The 23,091-nt window shown below is 35.9% G+C and overlaps 1 protein-coding gene across 2 annotated transcripts in view; it reads left to right on the forward strand.

Annotated features, from left to right (window-relative positions):
- The window catches only part of EPHA3 (EPH receptor A3), a 353,983-nt gene that overhangs the window by 272,792 nt on the left and 58,100 nt on the right, over window positions 1-23,091 (forward strand). Inside the window, exons 6-10 of one of the 2 annotated variants that reach the window (XM_002928416.4) lie at window positions 564-688; window positions 3,460-3,622; window positions 11,093-11,195; window positions 11,906-11,973; window positions 17,279-17,404. In XM_002928416.4, coding sequence (XP_002928462.1) covers window positions 564-688; window positions 3,460-3,622; window positions 11,093-11,195; window positions 11,906-11,973; window positions 17,279-17,404 — 585 coding nt within the window. The remainder of the gene's footprint in view (window positions 1-563; window positions 689-3,459; window positions 3,623-11,092; window positions 11,196-11,905; window positions 11,974-17,278; window positions 17,405-23,091) is intronic. The other variant, XM_034657068.1, reaches the window with a different exon arrangement.

Consider the following 23,091-nt stretch of genomic DNA (forward strand, 5'->3'; position numbering starts at 1 on the left):
ATTTTTGTCAAAAGTCAAGACCTACTATAATATGTTCTAAACCCTGTCCATTTTACAATACACTAAATATTATTATTACTTATAGATACCATGGGACTCCTTGTGCATAATGGATTCCAGTCTTCTTACAGAGTTGCATATGAAAATGTTATCAATGAGCTGCAGAATCTGGCATTAATAACTTTGCAACATTATAACAAATAGGTAGCCCTGATGTTTTGTTCTTTTTTTAATATATCAAATATATTTCATTGCTTACATTATAGTAGCAGATTGAAAACATCTGCTCACTTGCCACTAGTCCACCAGCAGCTGAAAATCTCAGCTCATTTTCCATAGGCTTGTATGTACCAGGGCTATAATCCAGCTGCTGAGGCTTGATATGGGGCCAGATTAATACTCCAGAGCCTTTGAAATGGAGATAGTGCTTTCTTGCAAAAGATTAGAGCAATGATAGCCTGCATTTGCTTGTTCCCTTCTCTCTCTGCTCTTCTTTACCACCCTTCCTAATTGGATTGATTTGTGTCCTCCCACTATCCCCTCCCGTTGTTCTTTCTCTACAGCTCCATCGCCTGTCATGACGATTAAGAAGGATCGAACGTCCAGAAACAGCATCTCTTTATCTTGGCAGGAACCTGAACACCCTAATGGGATCATATTGGACTACGAGGTCAAATACTATGAAAAGGTGGGGAGATGATGTTAAAGGGTTGGGTCGTATAGGGAAAGAGGTGACCTTCTTATGAGCTGTGTGCTTGCAAAGAAACCAATGGCATTACTAAGAAGGGGTAGAGCGCTGTTTGGAACGCTGGTCACATGATACCTTTGATTTATCAGTAGAGTGGGGTTTTGAAATCATTGTGTTAAATATCCCCCATTCTATAGCAATAAGTCACAGCAAAGATGTCAGTACCAAACTTCAGCCATCTAGTTACGGCATTAGAAATGACATTTATGTTCTCCTCCTCTGAGACCGCTGTTCTACCAATTATTTCAGTGATTCCTTAGCCTGTTGATGAGCTATTTCTTAGTTCATTGCCTTAAGCACCATTTCCTGACCTTCACATTCACATGAATTTCACTCAGTACAGATGGGAACATTGAACTAATAAAACCATTGTATTATTGAACTGACAATGAAAAGCTTCCTTGACACTGTACAAGGTAATTTAGAAGGTGGGAGTGGATGGATAAGTTTGCTCCACATCATAAAATTGTGGTTCAGTAATACAATTACAAAAATAGGTGCATGATTATTTATAAGTAGAATTTAGGCTGTAGGATTTCATCGCCTCTAAATGGCACTTATTTCTCCCTGATTATAAATTATGGTGATGTTTGAAAGCAAGACCTATTCAAATCTTACCAGAACTGAGTGGTTTAATAGCTACTAATGTGAACAAAACATGTTTGTGAAGAGCTGTCAAAGTATTTTCAAGCGAGTTAAAAGCAAGCCATGCATTTATATAACACTTTATAGAATACTTCTGCATACATTATTTAATTTTGAGTTGTCTGGTGATCCTGTGAAATTGGGTAATAAAGTTCATTCACAAGTAAGAAAACAGAGTCAGTGGCATTATTTGAAATTTCTCACAGCCTCGCTGCTAATAAACAGGTCTCGGTTTTGAATCCTGGCAGCCATGACTCCTCCTTTAGTGGGTTTCTCTGTATTACATGCCTTGCTCTACGTGAGAATGGATTATTAGAGAAATGAGAATTAGTGGTATGATCAGTTGTGCCAAAAAGAGTAATGTAGAAACATTCATTTGCATTGTGTAGCTATTTTCCTTATTGAGGTTAATGTATTTCACAAGTGTGATGCCATTTTTTTTTCATACTGCCCCCATGCAATAAAAAGGGATATCTCTTTCATTAAAAGAAAAGAGAGACCTAATCAACTTCATTGTGCTGAAGTCATAGTATAAATAACGTATATCCTAGCTTTCGGTGCTCCACTGTAGTACAGTGAAATACTCATCTGATCATGATCTTCTATTTTTAAAAGTGTGACGAGATTGGGCAAATATTAGAATACATGTTTTATAAACGATGCAACAAAATAAAAAGAAAGGTAATGATACATCTGTAAAGCAAAGCCAGGAAGCACCCGACCTTTAGATCTGCAGGACCCTATTCAAAAATGCAGTCAATTTATACTCCTATTTTTTACAAACATAAAAAAAAATTCTGAACTTCTTTCAAATTATACCAACAAAGCACAATGAACATTCTTGTAGTAAAATAATATTAACCAATATAGGAAAAAATGGCTGAATCTATTCACTATTCCCTAAACATTTTAAAATTTGATACAAACATGCATGTGATATTATCTTTAATATCTATTTATAAAAATATTTATATTATTCATACATAAATTTAAAAATTATTCCCAAATATATATAATGCTTGGAAATATTTTGAATGTTGCCCTAGAATTTAAGCTCTATAAGGTCTTTCCTGACTAGTACACCAATGAGGATGGGCAGAGTTGAGTTTTGGGTGTAGGTTCAACAGTTTTTTTAACAAATTAAGTAATTATTCTTGTAAAATAAATATATTTGATCCTTTTCATTTTTTAATATACCAATTTAAATGCTACCTAGTACCTAATTAGCATCTTTACAAAGCATCTGTAATGTACACTTCTTCTGTAATATTCTATGTCGTTTTGGTTAAGGATATCCACTCTGGGGCAGGGACATTCCATCATTGTTCAAAATCAGGTCACCCATAAAATACTCAGTGTGTATTAATGTGCCTTAGGGGAAAAACACAGTTCTGTGTAAATCCACTTTTTCTACACAAGACTTGACACAAAAAAGACTTTCCTGTTAATGTGTACTGTGAATCTCCTAACATACAATGTAAGTTCCCTGGAGGAGATCCTTTGGGGAAATATCTCTAGACTTCGATCTGAAGATATTTGTCTCTACTAAACCACAGTGACTAAGATTAAATACAGTGCACGTATAACTGATGCTGAGAAAGTTATGAATGTAGAGCTATATGTAAAACCTGGACCTTTTTTAAGTTTAATATTTTACAATTGATAAAAATATTTTTCTGAGAATCAGTAAGGCATTCCTATTAAGTTTAATTCAAAGGGGGTATTTTCCTCTTTGTAAGTTTATTTTTTGAAATTAGATCTAAGCTTCCTTTCGGACTTGGCTTGGAAGAAATTTCACTTGCATATTCACAAATTGGTAAGAATGAAAACTTCCTGCTTTATGTGCAGGACACAAATCGTTTTAGCCACGTTGGAAGATTCTGTAAATATTTTTAGCTTATAAGATGCCTCTATTGGATTCAGAGAGTGAAACGATTGTTGTCTCTTTTATATGTCCTAGGCTCTGTGTTAAAATCTGAAAGAACTGGTTTTGAGTGGTTCACCTTTTTTATCATTTGATAGCATTATGAAGATTTGATTTTAACATGATTTTTCTTACCTCAAAGCAGGAGCAAGAGACAAGTTATACCATTCTGAGGGCAAGAGGCACGAATGTTACCATCAGTAGCCTCAAGCCTGACACTACTTATGTATTCCAAATCCGAGCCCGAACAGCAGCTGGATACGGGACCAACAGTCGCAAGTTTGAGTTTGAAACTAGCCCGGACTGTATGTATTATTTCAGTGTAGTGTATAGGGGTGGGGCTGTTGTAAAGGTGTCTGATAATTCATTCTCATTCTCTCTAAATTTTAACTTGGTTAAAATTTAGATAATATTTCGGTATTGAGAAACACTGAAAGTAAATTGCTTGAAATATTTAACAATTTGTATGGTATCGAGTCTGCGGATTTGTGTTTGTGTGGGTGTGCATTGGTGTTTTTTTTTTTTTATTATTATTCTACAAATCAAACGTATTCTAATGCCTGGAATGCTACTGGTCCTCTATGGACCATAAATTGCTTTGAGGAACATTATAGAATATGGTAACATACCCCAGTACCTGTTAATCCAGATGTTCTAGGTTCATTGCATGATTCAGTGAACTACAAAAGCGAAACTTGCTGATCCATGAGGATTTTAATATTGTTTTAATCCTTAACACATTCAATCTTCTGTCACTTGGATATTAAGGATTTTCTAAAACCTAATTTATCACCTCATTTACATTCACAAGCAGTTTGGATAGTCTTGTGCGTCTGACACCAAATTTGGCATAAATTGGTCTAAAATTGGCAAACATTTTCCCAGTAGCATTTTTCTTTTCTTCAAATGCCATTTGCTTCATATTAGAAAAACCTTCCGCTAAAATATAATTTTTAAAAATGTGCTATCATGGCCATGGTACTAATACAGAGTGAATACACGTTCAAGTTAAGGATTTTATTTAGTTTATTAATGAAGAGACTATAATATATTTATCTATATTTTATTTATGTTCATTATATTCTACAAAAGATTAAACTGGTTCATTTATTTATTTTTTTAGATTAAACTGGAAAAAGGAAAATTTGAAGAACAGATATAAATATACATATTAAAACATATTTGTGCATGAATGTATATAGGCAATAGGGAATACTTACAAATTTATTAATTTGTCCCAAACTGTTTAATATCTTATAGGACAATAAATGTAATAATTGGAGTCATCTTTTCTACTGCACATAAACCATTTGTGTCTCTAGTGAATGTTATGTTTTAATTGTAATGGAAAAAAACTGTATACATCACGCAGTTCCCTGCATCTTAAATTCAGTTGTTTTCACTTAGAAAGACAATATAAGATGAACGCCCTTTAGAAACAGGTTACCCAAGGAGGGTCTGACAATGGCCAACACTGTCTTGAAAGGAAACCCAGTGATCTCTTTTGATTGTCCCAATTTGCCATTTCTCCTAACATGTATATTTCCTATCTAAATATTTTGTTCATGACATTAAATATCGTTGGCTTTGGTGCAGTAATATTTTTATTATGCCCACAATCCATACCTAATAGAAATATTAAGGATTAACACAGATTATAAGAACTGTTTGAGCTAATATAATACTCTACCGAATAGTTATTTTATTGCACACTTTTGGTCAGGTGATTAGAAATGCTGCTTACAATAACAAGGTGTACCTTCTGCAAGGTATTGAAAATCTAGTGTTCTTAGAAATCATCAGCTCACAGCTGAAACATGACAATTGTTTTAACTCAAAGGGGAGCTGCGATCCTCCAAAGTGCAAATCTATGCTTCAAGACCTCTCCTAATCCTCCTGTGATGGATGTACATGTTTACCCCACTGCGGCAGTCACGGGCGTGCCTGCTCAGATCTCCCTGCTGCCAAGCCTGCAGCGGGCAGACAGCCTCCAGCTGCTGCCCCTTCAGGACCCACCGCAGCCCTCATGCATGGGCCACGCTCCCCTCGATGACTGAACACCACAAGGGGACTGGAGCCAGGGCTTTCCTGCCTAATGCAGGACTCCTCTATGGACAATCTTCACTCCAGGACTAGACTCCAAGGAGAAATCGTTCTCTGAGAACATTAGAATCAAAATGTTACAAAATACCATGAAAGTACATCTGAACAAGTTTTAAAAACAAATTTAAAATTTTATTTTATTTTTTTAAAGATTTTATTTATTTATTTGACAGAGAGGGAGCGCAAGTAGGCAGAGCAGCAGGCAGAGGGAGGAGAAGCAGGCTTCCTGCTGAGCAGAGAGCCTGATGCCAGACTTGATCCCTGATCACGACCTGAGGCGAAGGCAGATGCTTCACCAACTGAGCAACCCCAGCGCCTCTAAAGTTAAAATTCTAGATGACTCAATAACAAAATTTAATTGTAATTTAACATTAGTAGTTCTAAATCTGTTCTAAATCTTTTTGTTTAAATAATGCAACACAAGTTTCATTTTTCTTTTCGTTTTTTTTTTTTAAAGATTTTATTTTCAAATAATGTCTGCACCCAGCAAGAGGCTCAAACTCACAACCCCAAGATCAAGAGTTGCATGCTCCACCGACTGAGTCTGTCAGGCTCCCTGCAGAAAAGTTTTTTGTTCTGAAATGATTACGAATTGAATTTCTTTTTCAAACTTTTAAATGATATGTAAGTTAGCAACAGCAAAATCTGTATTTGCTTTACTAAGAAAGATCACAAATCCCAGGAAGAGAAAAAAACAAAGTTCGTTATATCCTGTGGTAGAAATTAGGCGTATTGAGGGACAGGAGGGTCAGATCACCATTAGATAAACCTTCATTACATTCCACATATGCATGTTCTTAATCAGCACTTAACTCTATCTGATATGTAAATTTGTAAAAGGAACAACAAATTCCTATATATGAATGTGATTCCAGATTTACTACAGATACTGCTGTGGCGGCATTCTGCAAGAACCTGTAATGAGGCTTCAGTGTCTGAAGTTTAAGAAATCTTCCATTTGAAAACTGCAGGGTGTTGGGGTTTTGCTAAATAAGTTTTATATTTGTGATACTTCCACTGATTGATAGAGCAGATAAAAGGAGATAAGGAAAAGATGAGCTTTTTATTTTTTTAATTTTTATTTTTTTTAAAGACTTTACTTATTTATTTGGCAGAGAGAGAGACAGCCAGTGAGAGAGGGAACACAAGCAGGGGAGTGGGAGAGGAAGCAGCAGGCCCATAGCAGAGGAGCCTGTTGTGGGGCTCGATCCCATAACACCGGGATCATGCCCTGAGCCGAAGGCAGACGCTTAAGACTGAGCCACCCAGGCACCCCAAGATGAGCTTTTTAACATCCTCTTCCTCATTTATGAAAATCTTGTAGTTTGCAGTTTGATTTTTATTTTTATTTATTATTTATTTTTAAAGATTTTATTTATTTACTTGAGAGAGAGAGAGCACACACACAAGAGCAGGGACGGGGCAGAGGGAGGGGGAGAAACAGACTCCCTGCTGAGCAGGGAGCAGGTAGGTCATAGGGCTCAATCCCAGGACCCCGGGATCGTGTCCTGAGCAGAAGGCAGGCACTTAACCAACTGAGCCATCCAGGCTCCCCTCAGTTTGATTTTTTAAAAAAATCAGTTTATTCTTGTTGCTTCACCATAGAATTCTCCCAGACTTTAACTATAGATGAGAAAAAAAGGCATCTTTTGTCTTGGGGGGAAAAAAGACAAAAATCAACTTTCTATTTTTTTTTAAGATTTATTTAGTTGAGAGAGAGAGTGGTGGGGGGAAGGCAGAGAGAGAGAATCTTCAAGCAGACTCCCCATTGAGTGCACAGACTGATGCGGGGCTTGATCTCACAACCCTGAGATACTGACATGATCCGGAACCAAGAGTTGAACGCTTAACGGACTGAGCCATGCAGGTGCCCCTAACTTTCTATTTTTTTTTGTCAAAATGATATCTTCATAAAAATTCTAAGAACTTAAGAGTCTTGTTATATTTGATATTAAAATATACATATACATATATATATACATAAAAGACTTATATTTGGATTTCTTTAACAGTTCACTGTTTATTATACTTTTTATTTTTTAATTTTTTCTAGTTTTTATGTTTAAAAATTATATGAAAAGTTCCCATTCATAACACATGTAGATAGTTCTCGGTAGAACAAAGAGTATTTTTACCTGGAATTTAGATAATATTTTTTGAACTTGGTTAAAATATCTTACTTTTTACAGTGATTATCATCTTCCTCTTACCGAAGAGAAAACTGAGAAATAGGGAGATTTAAGTAAGCTTTCCAAAACCATACCATTGGTAAATGATGGCTCTGATTCTAGAACCCATGTATTTATGTGATAATATATTAAGCATTCTCAGAAGCATTTTATCTGGTCCTGTTCCATAAGCTATTCATATACTATTATTTCCTTTATAGGTGGCCTAGGACACAGAGTTTTTATGTTTTTTTCTCAGGTTGCATAGCCAATAAGTGGGATCAATGAGCCTAGAATCTCCAAGTTTTGGGGTACTGATCCAGGGCTGCAATTGCACATTTAAAATATATATATGTATATGGTTGAAGTTGCAGAGTTTATAGGAGTAAAAGGGGCTTCCCTAGAGTCCAGGCAACATCTCCAAAGCAAGGAGTATGAAGAGTACGAAACTGTGGCCTGCTTGGAAAACACAGTCAACTGTCTAGAAACCCTCAGTGGGCAGAAACTGAATCCACAGCACTTTTTGCCAGTTTTTCACTGGGGAAATGAAACAATAAAAATATGTAACATTTATTAAGCATTTACTATGGGCCTGACACTGTTTTAAGTGTTTTAACTGTGTTAGCCCATGTAACCCTCCCAACAGTGACCTTATGTCACACAGCTAGTAAGTGCAAACCCAGGCATTCTAGTTCCCGAGAATGAGCCCTTAACCACCCTACTCTAGGGAGAGAAAGCCGACAGTAGGTGCAGGATGTACCAGAATGGGAAGTGACTGGAAATAGGGGAAGCAGTTTGTTTGTGGGAAAAAATATTTAAAATGAGTTTCTAAGACATGTAATAGATATCAATGTTTAGCAGCGTGCCACGTAAAATCACTGGACAACCTTATTATGCATTTAGTCAATATTACTCATTAAAATGTTTGCCGATTTCACCAGCAAAAACAATCAGTTTGATTATGTGCTTTAGATAGTCTCCAGGATTCATAGCTATTTAGAGCTAGAGGAAATTGCAGAGATGTCCTAGTTTAATCCTGCCTGTGGCAGAAAAAAAATCGAGAGGTCCTCTTTCTTCTATCATGTTTCCCCTCCCAGTTTCACAGACTTTTATTTTTTCGACTGGCAAAAATATACAGAGAATGTAGAACTTGCTGCTCTTTATAAGTTATTTCAGGGTACAAAATGGATAGAGTTACTATTATAGGTTTATGGAGCATTATTGAATCACTGGGTTAAGTTATTTTGCAGACTACTCACAGATCTATATCCCATGCATGGGTATGTATCAGTCTAGGTCTTCTGGGAGGCAGATGTGAAGATGGAATTACAAGAGCTTTATGGGGGGAAATGCAGGTAGGGGAAACAGGCGGGAAGAGCAGAACGGGTCAAGCAGCACCTCAGGCTGGGATGTAGGTCCGCTATCTATGAAGAGATGGAGGGAGAGAGAAGAGTCAAGAGGAAGACTCAGACAGCAGTGAAGCTCTGAGGGTCTCAGAAGCCCACAGGGAGCCCCAGAATGAGGACTGCCATTGAGGAGTCCTGCGCTGAGCTGGGAGGGCCTGGCTCCAGTCTCCTGGGGGTGGTTAATCATCGAGGGGAGCGTGGCCCATGCATGAGGGCTGTGGTGGGTCCTGAAGGGGCAGCAGCTGGAGGCTGTCTGCCCGCTGCAGGCTTGGCAGCAGGGAGATCTGAGCAGGCACTCCCATGACTGCCACAGTGCTGTAAACAACAGTTTGCTGGTAGTAAAAAGTAAAGTGCTTGGAGCAGTTTATATTATGAGTATGCCATCCTGCCACACGTTGAGCTCTTTTTTTCAGATGCTGACAGGACTTCTCACATCCTATCTGCCATGTCTCTTCATTTGTATCACTTAGCTTTTCTTAAAGCAGCATTATTTTCAAGAAGACCTTCCAAAGTTAGATGTTGATCAGGCTGAACATTCAATATCGGCTCCTGGAGAGGAGATGGTATTCAAATAATCAAACTCTCTCTTCTAAGTTCTTTTGATACATCACTCACTCATTTGTGTGCTGGCATTCACTACAAGAACAATATATATTAAAATATGAGCATGTGAAAGGGTTTGTTCCAGGAGCCGTGAATATTTTAGAAAGCCTAGAGATCAGGATGCTTATGGAGTTTGTTAGCAGATGAGGCTGGGGGTGTAGGCAAGGAACAGGATCTTAAATGGCTTTACCTTCTCTGCCGTGGAATTTGCATTTTATCTTAAAAGTGACGGAGAGCCCTGCAAAACTTTTATGCATGAGAATGACATGGTCAAATTCATGGTTTAGAAGGAATACTCTGGTGGCCATGCAAATAGAGACCAATTAGGAATATCTAATTGTAATCCAGAAGAGAAATGAAGACACAAACTAAAACATTTGAAGGGTTTGGTGATTGACTGGATATTGAATGATCAGAAGAGGGAGAAGACAAGATGACTTCATATTTATGGTCTACATCCTCGCTGCTCAAAATGTGGACTGAAATCTGCAGCAGCTGCATCACTGGGAACTCCCAAGAAAAGCACAGTATCAGTCTCCACTCTAGACCAACTGGATCAGAAACCACTTTTCCAAAAGATTCTCAAGGGGTTTGAATGAATGCTGAAGTTAGAGAAGAATTGGTCTAGCTCAAGGGTCAGTAAACTTACTCTGTCAAGGGCTAGATAATAAATATTTTAGGCTTTGTGTGTGTAGTCTCTGTTCCTCCTACACAGCTTGGCTATTGTAGCGTAAAAACAGCCAAAGACAATACACAATGAATGTGGCTGTGTTCCAATGCAATTTTACTCACGGACACCAAACTTGAATTTTATATAATTTTTACATGTCAAAAAATCTTCTTTTGACCTTTTACAACCATTAAAAGAATATAAAAACATTGTAAGCTCCTGGGCTTTACAAAAACAGGTGGCAGGCCAGGCTTGACCCTTGGGCCATTTTTCCAACACCTTGTCTAGGTGAGTGAGTGAGTGAGTGAGTGAGTGAGAGTGAGTGAGTGAGTGAGTGATGGGCCATTCACAAAGGTAGGAAATACAGGGAAAAGAACAATTTGTTGGTGGTGTGTGTTGTAAAACATTTAAATAACTAGATATTGGAGGCTAAACAAGCTTGATTAGAAAGCTTTTATCATTTTGTTCCTGCAAATCTTACCTGTTTTCTATCTATGTGCCTCTGGTAACTTCTGGTTTATCCAATGAGTTTCTTTGCAGTCAGGATAGAGAAAACCAGTCGAGGATATTTCACACAGTAGGAACTTAAGGTGTGTTTAATTGATGCCATTGAAACAGAGTATTTTATCTTATAAATTAGAAATTTCAAGAACCATTGGAGGAAATGTCTATTTTTTTTTTTTTTTTACACCTAGTGAAGAATTCTGTCGTAGGCAGTCAGCCATATTTCAGGTAAAAGCAGAGTAAATATGGCTTTTCCGTGCAGATGTTAGTTATGGTATGTTAATGCCTGGCTTTTTCTTATTTTTCTCCTCCACCCCACAGCTTTCTCCATCTCTGGGGAAAACAGCCAAGTGGTGATGATTGCCATTTCAGCGGCCGTGGCGATTATCCTGCTCACGGTCGTTACCTACGTCTTGATAGGGAGGTGAGTTTGCAGTCTCCTTTACCACTTATTTTCATTATTGCTTTGCCTGCTCCCTTCAGCGGCCGCTAAAATCTGGAGTGTGGTCCATGAAGTATTCTAATAAGCATGTCTCCACTTAGATCTAGATCTTTCTTTCTTCCCCTTCCATTCTTTTGTTTCTTCATCGTCAGTTTTGATTTTCTTTCTTCCATTAAATTACTGCCCCACTCTTTAACACATTCCACTTCTCTGCTCTCTCTTTTGACCTCACTTGCAGTTTTTACTTTCTTTTTCCAATTATCCTCTCACTCTTCAAATACGCCCCAGATTTCCCTGCCACTTTCTCACCCAGAACACTGGTAACAGGGCACAGCGCTAATCACTAACAATGGAGACTTTACCCTCCATTCATTCTAACAGCAGTTGTTAAAAAAAAAAAAACAAAAAAACACTATAAACACTTTCTAAGGCCATTATAAAGACTGAACTGAAGGGGTCTGCACAGTGGGGAAGCAACTCTACATATCTCCTCATTAGGCAGCTTTCCAGAGTCCCCAGAGAAAGGGGCTTTCTATAAAGGATTTAGAAAATATGAAGTCATTAAACTTTCACTAAAGCATTTAATTGTTTGAGGAAAACGCTTTATTTTTTGTGCTTTGCACATTCTGAGCATAGATAATTGCGTTAAGTATATTTTCTTTCTGTGTTCTCTTCCCTTGACTTACCTCCAGGTTCTGTGGCTATAACAAGTCAAAACACAGTGCAGATGAAAAAAGGCTTCATTTCGGGAATGGACATTGTAAGTTCCTAAGATGTTTTGGTGCTTTGGCTTTTACCATTTCAGTTTTCCCAGGTGTTGGTTTATAATAGGAAAACTTCCTCACAGAGAAAATGCAAAAGCAGTTCGATGAAAGAATTGAGCAAATTAATTTTAAACGGAGAAGGAAATTCATGGCTCTGCATTAAGTAATTTTTACATGGCCACATTTCAGCATACTTAAGCTAAAGGGAAGGATAAACTGTGGTTTCTATCCAGATAATGCACATGATGGGGAGTATGGATTATAGTCAGTTCTGCGTAGCTGAAAGGCAAAGCGTATCTTCAATTTCCTCATTTTTGGTCCTTTGCTAAAATCTAAATAGGAAAATTTCCCTTTCCTAACTCTCAAATAAATATAAACAACCTGTGTTTATGTGAAATGCCTTACTCTGTTTTGTCAACCAACCAGGAGAGAGCCTTTGAAATAAACTGTATGTTTTGGAGTTACATGATATCCAACTGGTAGGAAAGCCTTTTCCTTCATATTTTAATACCAATCAGTTTAGTGTCTTTTTAATATTTTCTAAAAGAAATACTCTTTTTTTTTTAATTTTAGGAAATGAAGTGTTTATATCTAATAAGAAAACTCTTTTTCTCCTTCTCCTTCTCCTTCTCCTTCTTCCTTCCAAAACAAATCATCCCAGGCATTTTGATTTTCCAAACTATGGCTCAGTTTAATGTGGCAATTACTAATCAGTGGACTCAAAGGGAATAATAGCATCTTCTTATGGAAATTAGTGCACACTATACTCATACTTACGTGCTCTCAAATAATCTCGATATAACTAATGTGGTCTTGTAAGCATTACTTTCTTTGGCATTCACCGTTGCCTTGTAAAATGATTTTCAATTCAGCATCATACTTCGTATCAGCCACTGGCTTTGCATCTAAAAATTATAGATCTAGTTATAACTCAAGTAAAAGCTTGATTACCTGTTGCCAACATGCAAGGGGCATACAGTAGCTTGCAAAAAAAAAAAAAAAAAAAAGGAATGTAAATTGATGTGATATGAACACAGTGACAGGCTTTACGGAGGGCATTGTTTGTTTTCTCCATCTCATTGCAGTCATTACAGAATAATTCACAAAAGCCAAAGTAGTACCTTCCTAATAGCAGCATCTCATCATTTCCGCTTAGTTAGGTTACCAACTCCAAAGTCTTAAAAGAATGAATGAGCAAATCACAGGATACTTGTCTAGCTTTTTTCATGATCCCAAAAAACAGAGTCACAGTTGCCGTGCACAAATTAGAGCAGTTACATTCCTGTGGATTAAGTTGTTCTTAATTTGAGTTAGTCAATGTAAATATTGTCTTTAGAGCAAAATTATACTTTTTTTATATCAAGATTGTAAATCTCATTAATTTGGAACAATGATAAATTTCTGTATCCCAATTGTAAGCAGGTTCTCTATCACTCCAATCTGTTTTAACTGTTGGTTTTTCTGGTGGGGTTGGTTAAAACTTTAATTTTCTTCAAATGCACAATATCTTTATGACAGACAAGCAAAAAAGAAATGCATTTCATCCTAGCTATAAAGGCATAAAATAACTTATATGCATGTCATAAACTTTCTGTGTCTTAATGCTGCAGCTGGTTTATTTCAGATCATTTATTTGGTATTACTTTAAAAAGCTCTAGTTATGAACTATTCCCTCCAGCCTTGTTACAAATCCTATAATATTGCTTCAAAAGGAAAGAAATGTGTTTCACCTCCTAAGATCCTGTCCCCTTGCCCTCTCCGGCTAGGCCTTTTTATTTTTTGCTATCCTTAGGGCAACTCATGCTGGTAAAATGGAAATGTAAATTATTGTGTTTGCACAGAACGAGCTGTAAAGTAGTGTAGCTTAACACGTGTGCATGTGTTTATTATCTGGTTTTCTTGACACAGCCCAGTTACTCTGTATGTTGCCCTTAATTATTGGTGTGAAGGGATTATGTGCCTTGTATCCTGCATCACCTGATTCCTGGAACCTCTGGGGTCAGCAGTTAAAAGTCAGCAGCCAAAGCTCCCACAGTGAACAGGCTATTTTACTTGAGGATATGTGTATGTTCATATTTGTATTGTTCCCCAAATTTCGTGTGGATAGAAAAACAATTTATATGATTTTACTTAATTGCAATGAATCTGATTGGTTTTAGTTGAGAATGACTATTGAATTTTCAGATTATTAAGGAATACATATACTCCCTAGGGCTGCTAGGTATGGGAGGTAACAGTAAGCACACTTTCAAGGCTATTTAAAACCAGTGCTTGTTTAAAATGTTTGAGGCTTTGCTTCTGACAGCTCATTTTATAATGGTCTTTGCGAATTCTGATGCTAGTAAATTGCTTCCAAATTGATTTCCTTGAGGTGAGCAAAGTCAAATTGTTTTGTAGTTGTTTACAAGAAAAAACTTTGTAATTTGTTAATTGTTTGCAAGAAAAAACTTCATTTTGGGGGGGAAATTTTAACTTTTACCTTATTTTTAAAAATGTTTCCTTTGCCTTGAAAAGGAATACTTAATTTCCCTACCTTACTAGTTCCTTACCTTACAATCTACTAGAGATAAATCAAAACAGGATGATCATATAGCCTAGCCCGCCCTTTGAGGTAAGCCTTCATTAAAATGTAACCAAATTGACTACACAAAATGATTCTGACACAACCTTATTTCCTAACATATTTTAATAAGTCTTACAGTTACTTTTACTGTTTTCCTTATGCCTAAGCAAGAAAAGTATGAGAACTTTCCTTAGTCTGTTTGCTTGTTTTAAGGGTGAAGTGTTTTAGTAATGATGATATTAGAAATAGGTTTAGTGTAATAATAAACTATAGAAGACCACTGTCCTAAAGAGTGGCTCAGCTGTCTGTTTTTTATAGGAAGCAATAATGTTTGCAATAATGGTAGAAGCTTGCAAACTGCTCTGGGATCTCAAAAGGAATGGACATTTTGGAGTCCAAATTCTGTCTCCGGAAACCTCAATCACATTTAATAATTGTGAATAAACATTCTTAACATGAAAATATTAATAATGGCAATAACCTCTATCATTTATTGGGCCCTAACCACATAACAGGCACTCATGCCAGACACTTGAATAGCAAGTTTTCAAGAGCTTTCTTTCTTTGGAACCTAGCTTTTTCTTTTTGCTGAGCTGTTCAAAGTAGAAAAGCTTAAAAAGTAGAGTTCTTACCTTCAAAACCAGGGCAAAGGACTTGTCATTTCCCCATTTCAGTGGCTGTAACTCCCTAGATATTGGTATCTTCTTGAATTATCGGCCTCAGGATGGAGAGGCTGTCCTATTGCCATGCCCATGTCAACACAGGCTCGAGCAGGAGGAATGTTAGCCTTTCTTCTCCATTTGTTCCCCAATTCTCCCATTCCTACTCTAGAGTCTCAAAATCATCTGAAGATGTAGCTGAGGAAAACTGATTTTTTACTTCCTAACCGCCATTTATTTTTATAATCCATTTTTTTTTCTTATGCTTTTATTTCTTTACTCAAAACCTGTATAGATACTTTTCAGGAACATAAATTATTATGTGGTGTAACCATGGCATTCATAAAGATGTCCTACAGGTCAATGAACTAATCACTTTCCACACTGTGAAAAGCTAGACTTGTTGGCCTACTGTCCATTGCACTGCAGGCTTTCCAGAATAATTACTGTCATCAGTTTCTACACCCCTTTCATAAAAGTCCAAAACGGAGTCAAAGAAGGGGATAGCCTGGTGATGGGTAGTAGGGAGGGCACGTATTGCATGGTGCACTGGGTGTTATACGCAACTAATGAAGCATCAAACTTTACATCGGAATCTGGGGATGTACTGTATGGTGATTAACACAATATAATAAAATAAAATTAAAAAAAAAAAAGAAGTCTTGGGTCATCATAGAAGGTTCAGTAGCAATTTGTCATTAAGATCCTTTCATTATAAAATTATACTGGAAAAGATAACATCTGATTTTATTTGTTACTTTAGGATAAAAAAAATCTTTCAATAATATAGTGTGATGAATAAAAAAAAATATCACTTTTAGGCATCCCAGCCCCTTGCTAAACAATGTTACCAATATTTTTTTTTTTTACCAATGTTACCAAAGTTAAAAGTAAAAATCCATCATATTAGTACACACACAATATCCTTTAATGTTAGAGCATGTTTATATACTTTAATAGATCCTAGTCTCCCTTTTTTAAAAAAATTTAGTTTTAGGGGTGCCTGGCTGGCTCAGCTGGTAGAGCATGTGACTCTTGATCTCAAGGTGGAGTGTTCAAGCCCCACACTGGGCATAGAGCTTACTTAAAAAAAAAATAGTTTTACTTTAGAGAAAGTTAGTTTATTGAACATTCCAAATTGTTTCTAATATGACTTATTTTTCCAAATGATAGGAATCTCATTAGTATTAAATCAAATCCAAAATGATTCTCCCATATCTTCTACTCATGTTATTTTCATTATAGAACATCACAAAAAATATCACTTCAGAATAATTAAATGCATATATTACAAAGGAGGTTTATATTTAATAAGCTATAAATATAATTTATGTTTGGAATTTAGCTTCTTAGCACCATTATTAAACTTACAGAGAATTTATATTGCCCTTAACTATGTTGGAAAGCTATATAATAAGATTTCAGTTGATACTGTAATTAGTACATGCATATAATACTCACATTGTATATACATATCCTCACAGGTTTAGGTAGATTTCTAATTGCAGTGGGGGATTTTGATTATGAATGTTACTAAAAGCAGAATAATGTCAGACAAAAGACATGCTGTTTTATATCCTTTAATTAATTTACCCATAATTATAGCTGCCATTCCACCTTATGAAATTATTTCACAAACCTTGATTTATTGTCAGATGTGGCATTGTCATAAATATTTGTTTACTGCACTCTTTGTAGAATCATAACCGTGTCATAGCATGATGGGGTTCACTCAGTAATGCTTCTGATATTAATTACTGGATCTACTCAATTCTGAACCACCCTCTCCTTGAGATTCCCCTTTTTGAAAGTCCATTTTCCTTCTAATGTTCTTGCAGAGAAAGTGCATTGTGTTTCCTCTTTTGTTTCATTATGGGAAACTTTGTTTCTTCAGTTGTTCAATACTTAGTCCAACTTCTCTGTCTGCCAATTGCTGTGATACCTGAGAATAAACTAAAGGTTGGTGTTCTTTTTAGTAATGGGTTTTTTTTTTTCTGCTAATAATGTGATTATAAAATTGCCTCAGTAAAGTTTGTATAAATCTAGTACATTAATGCCTTTCTTCCTTCCCTTAAACAGTAAAACTTCCAGGTCTCAGGACTTATGTTGACCCACACACATACGAAGACCCTACCCAAGCAGTTCATGAGTTTGCTAAGGAATTGGATGCCACCAACATATCCATTGACAAAGTTGTTGGAGCAGGTAAGCACCAAAGTAATCCCACTACCTACCCACGTGCTAATTACTAGCTTACAACTATGAGTAAGAATGTTGCCTGAGATCGCTCAAGTTCTCAAGCCTAAGTTATATTGCTATGAAAAGGGACATTTCCCCCTGATTTCATGATCAAAGGCAGGCAGTCAATAAATGAAGGAGTATTTAATGGAATGTAATGATTTCAAAGGTGCCAGACTTATAGACTTACAGACCATGGCCAGCTTTTTATTTATTGAATTTCAGAGTCAGCAGCCGCAAGAGCTCAGTCCTCCCCTGGCTATTCTGATCATGTGTCACAAAGCCTGTTTGGCTGAATAGGGATAACAGGATAAAAGTGTCTTACTTTAAACAAGCTCACTATGTGAAAATTTTGATTTTGCAAAAAAAAAAAAAAAGATAATTTTAGAATCCTCTTTGGAATTAAAAAAAGAGACTACACAAAACAAAATCATAAATGACACATTTTACACAAATTTACTCAAAACCATTTTTGAGTGAATAGTTTAAGTAATGCAAAGTGTTCCTTTTTAATATTTGCCTGTAACTTTGTAAGGCTTAATTCATTTGTGTTGAAGCTTGTTTTCATATAGACATCTCTTCGTTCTAATCATGAATCTAGTCAATCATAGATCCATTAACAAACACCTATGGATTGTTAATAGCAGTTGTGTATTTCCAATAAAAATTATACTTATGAAATAATGATATTTTTACATTTACACAAACAATATGGACATCTACAGACGCAGTGTGATATTGAATAAAAGCTACTACTTAAAAGTAAAAATAAACAATATTGTACAACAGTTTTATTCCATCATCTCATTAGTCAATATTGTTTTAAAAACAAATGCAAAGTTGATGTAGGAAATAGAAAGATTGAGAAATTAACTAATTGAATTACGGTTAACATAGCAGATCATGTTTTCTGCAAGTGCTATATATATGACTGTTGCTTCTTTACACAAATGTGCATGTAATTTTCTCTGTTTCTCTTTCTGTACATCAGAGCAGTATTTAGAATTCTAGTGGTGTTTGCTATTCAAGCAGGACAGTCTGAGCAATTAATATTATCTAAATAAAATGATAATTTACTAAGTCTTCTCCTATAACTTTATTAATATTTTATCTTCCTAAAACTCACATGTGCAGGTAATATTAAAATATGGAACTAGTAATTCATAAAAGGAGAATAGAGTATGTGCTTCTTTTTCCACAATCTGACTTAAGAATATACCCATTCTTCGTGTATCTATGTTAATCCAGTTAAAGCAAATATATATTGATTATTCCCTTTCATTTGTACGGTTCTGCTTTGTAAACTGCTCTGTGGTGCAGAGGGCTTTTGTGGTGCTGGTGCTAATGTCCCACAAGAGTGCACTGTTCTCCAGCATGGAAACCTTGGGAGTATAGGGAGCAGATTTTGCACACTCAACTCATGTGAGGAGGAGAGACCCACTTACGCTCGGCCAGTGTCCAGAAGGCCAGACAGACACATCAGGACCTTGAACTTTGGGACCTTCTGCATTAGTAAAAGTTTAAATATATCGATGTTATTGATAATACCAGATATCTAGAACGCAGTAGTGTGAGACAAAACATACTCATTAAAAATGGCATCTGATAAATGAGACAAAAGGAAAGGCTCCTTAAAACACTGACTCACTTAATAATTCCCAGTGCTCGTTAAAGATCAGCACAGATCATCTTTTTTCATTTCTCTCTTCAAAGATATTTGTAGAAAAAATAAACATATGCCCGATTTTCAGGGTTTTGTAGCCAATATCCTCATTTGCCTCATGCAGAGCAACAATACTGTGCCTGCTTTGCTTGCAAACAAGTGTATCTTCAAGGTCGATTACTCTTCTGGAAGATTTCAATATAATACTGTGCACACCCAATTCTAGTCTGTCTTGATTCACCTTTCAAGGGCTTGTCATCAAGACAGAATATGAGATCGAAATTTTGAGAGCCGTCAATTTTTCTTAACATTTTGTTTTGCAAAATGTAAAATATCTACAAAAGTAGATGAAATTGTATGATAGTATAATGGAGAGTATAGTGTGGTAATACCATTTCCACAACAACTTCAATAACAATCTATTCCTGGTCATTCTTCTTTCATTTATACACTTACTCACTTCCCATATCCTTTTAAGTTTTTAAAAGTAATGTTATCTATAAAAATTTAATAATCATGCTAAGTTGATTAGCAACGATCTTCCATTGCTAAAAGACTGAATCTTTAGGTCAAAAACAGAATTCTCCCAGTCAATTAAGTATACAGAAAGACTCTTTCTATATGTGAGCTAATTCTGTAATTTTCTGTTGGAAAATTTATACAAAGAAATAGGTATAACAGAAACTCTCATTTATACTTTGACTAATCAGAAGAATTATGCCCACATTGCAAATAACAAAATTAAAATTGAACCATAAATTGACTTGCTCAAAGTAGTAAATTTTTTAATAATGCAATTCATAATGACTAAAATTCCCAGTTTTATTCCTTCATCCAACCATTATTTCAAAAATTAAATACTGAAAATTTCTGAAGGTAGAATATATTTGAATATATTCATTTAACTCCCTATTCTATGCTAGGCATTCACATGATATTTAATTTTATTAGCCTTTTGGACAGGCATTGCCTCCATTTCACCAGACGAGGAAACAAGAGCTAAAAATTTGAATGACCTATAGTCATATAGTTATTAATTGAAAACCTAAATTTGAATCTTTTACTTTCCAATTTCTAAGTCCATTCTAGACACGAATATTTACAGAAGTGCTTTCATGTAACATTTTTGTGAGGATTGAGTCATTCCTGCACAGTGCTTAGCTGACACATTAACATTGTTCCATATGTATTTTTATTATGTTTCTCTTGTTAAAACAGTAGAAGGAGAGTGGAATTTGAAGCTAAGGCTGACTTTCATTCTACTTAAACACAAGTAGATTTTTTCCTCTATTTTAAATAACATGAGTGTAAGAAATTTTACTTTGAGCCAATTTGCATTGTGCATCTTAAACCAGAATAGAGTCTGCCCATTCTCATAAAGCGTACTTTATTTCAAAGGACAAATAAAAACTGCTGCACTTACTGGATTTAAAAAATCAAGCAGTGCCTTCCAAGTGGTCTTCTCGTAGTTGCATTTTCTCTTAAAAATGACAGGAATGACAGGATCTAAGTTTTCTTTCTTTCTTTTAGGTTCAAAGTGAATTGAATAAGACCATGTCAAATTTGACTAGATGGAAAGATCGACCCTTGCATTTGCCCAATCTTTGTTAATTTTTCTAACAGGGTTGTTTTAAGTGATTATAAGGCGAATTGAACTAACATTTAACATTTCCATGTTTGGTATAATGTATTGGTGACCATTTTTAGTATTTATCTGATGAAATAATCATATTTCAAAATTTGGGGGTTTTTAAAAATTAGCATTACTGAAACATCATTTTCTGAATTTTGGAGGTAGATAGACATTTACTTATGTCACATATCTCATTAAGAAGAAAGAAAAGAGCTCTAATTGACCCACTTGAAATTCGAACTCTTCCCCTGATTGCCCCAGTGAGGTACTTTTACAAAATGCTCTCCTTTACAAATACTTCTCCAAGGTGACATTAACCGTGCTATCACCATCATCATCACAACCACCTCTTCTTACATCAATGCAGAATTTGACAGTTTAAAAAGCATTCTTATATTTATGCTTTAATTTGATCTAACTCTTCAGAGGTAGATATTTATCCTTGTTAAGGTGGATCTAAACTAAGGAAAATAGTGACCAACCCATAGATGACACTATGTGTCTTTACATACATTCATTCCTTTAAATGCACGAAGAGCTTATGACTTAGACAAAATTGGTGTCCCCATGTTACAGATAAGGAGACAAAGGCACAGAGAGGTTAAGATGCTTGCTCAAAATCACGTGGCTAACAGGTGACAGAGGCAGTTGAACCCTAGCATCCATACTCTGTCCCACAGTTCTGTACTGTCTGTCCCACAATCTGTTGACGCATGATTTGTCATCTAGAAAAGGAGGTGATAACATCAAAATTTGAAACATGATCCATTACAGTAGATTGACTCATGATAATAGCAGAACTTTCTTTCAGAAAATTAGTTTATTATGGATGATTTTTATGGTTTGCTCAAACTTAATGTTTACACAATGTGAACTGGAGCTCTCTTGCAATGTTCTAATAACCCAGTATCAGAAAAGGAACGCTTATTCTTTTTTAAAAAATACCTTATTTATTTATTTGAGAGAGAAAGAGAGCATGCACATGCACAGGAAGGGGGGACAGAGGAAGAGGGAGAAGCAGACTCCTCACGGGGCAGGGAGGCCAACGCGGGACTCGGTCCCAGGAACCCAAGGAAGACGTTTAACCAACTGAGCCACCCAGGCACCCCAGAACCCTTACTCTTGCTTACAGATTCTAAGAATGATTTTCTTTGCATCATAACTTTTCCCCCTAAAACTCACACTCTATAATGACATATTCTCCCTTGAATTTCAAAAGTCAATGAATGTTCTCAAATTCAGCCCCTGTAATCTGAAAGAACCTTCTAGCTACAGGTACCGCTCTCTTCTCTATACTCCCTCAAATGGAAGAAATGAGATCTGCCTTATTTAGCATTATAACGTGTCTGTCATATTGTTCCCAATTGATGAGTATTTATTAAAAAATAAATACTGTCATATTGTTCCCAATTGATGAGTATTTATTAAAAAAAAATGTATAAATAACTGCTTTTGGACCTTAAGTGACTTTGACAAGTTACAGCATAAGTCATTGTTTTGGAAACAGTAACAAAACTGGATTCCTGAGAAAGGGTCAAGTCTGGGGGAGTTTAGAGCTTCCTGGAGAGAAGCGAGTCATTTGCAGTAATGCATCTGGTAAACCAATAGGGTAACCTGCTGCTTTTGCAGGTTGAACCCCTTTCTTGAACAAAATATAGAAAAAAAGAAGCATCTCACGTCTTGACAGCTTCTTTCTGGCTGATCATGGGGCATGGAACTTCTACAAAAACACAGTGAAAAGGTTGGACTAAGAACGCTCTTCCATTCCATAGATAGTCTAATGGTTATGTAATTCATCCTTTTCAGGAAAACGTCTCATTTGATATAAAATTAAAAAAAACACTTCTAAGGTGTTGTACAAATTATATCTAATAAGCCACATGATATTAGGATTTCCTCTATGAACAAGGAATGTTCTATGGGTGGCACTTCTAAGGTGTTGTACAAATTATATCTAATAAGCCACATGATATTAGGATTTCCTCTATGAACAAGGAATGTTCTATGGGTGGCACTACTTTGTGGCAATTACCATGGCAAGCAGTGGGTCAGAGAAATGAATGTAAAGGGTTTCTGCCCTCAGGAAGCTCAAAATATGATGAAAGAGTAATGGGTAAATCTTCTCAATAACAAAATATATGAAGTTAGTGCCCAAACTAGCTCCAGGAAGTTTTATGTTAGTTGGACTAGACTATTTAAAAGTCAGCAACATTTCATATTCAGTAAATTCTGTATTACTCATGCATTTAAGATAAGTTTTTTATAGAAGACGTTGAATCTAAGAAAATATTTGTAGTGATTCCATAGAAAAGACATGCTACCTTTTTTTGATACTAGTATTCTCTTCTTCCTTCCAGA

Source organism: Ailuropoda melanoleuca, chromosome 1, assembly GCF_002007445.2.
Source record: "Ailuropoda melanoleuca isolate Jingjing chromosome 1, ASM200744v2, whole genome shotgun sequence".
NCBI lineage: Eukaryota > Metazoa > Chordata > Mammalia > Carnivora > Ursidae > Ailuropoda > Ailuropoda melanoleuca.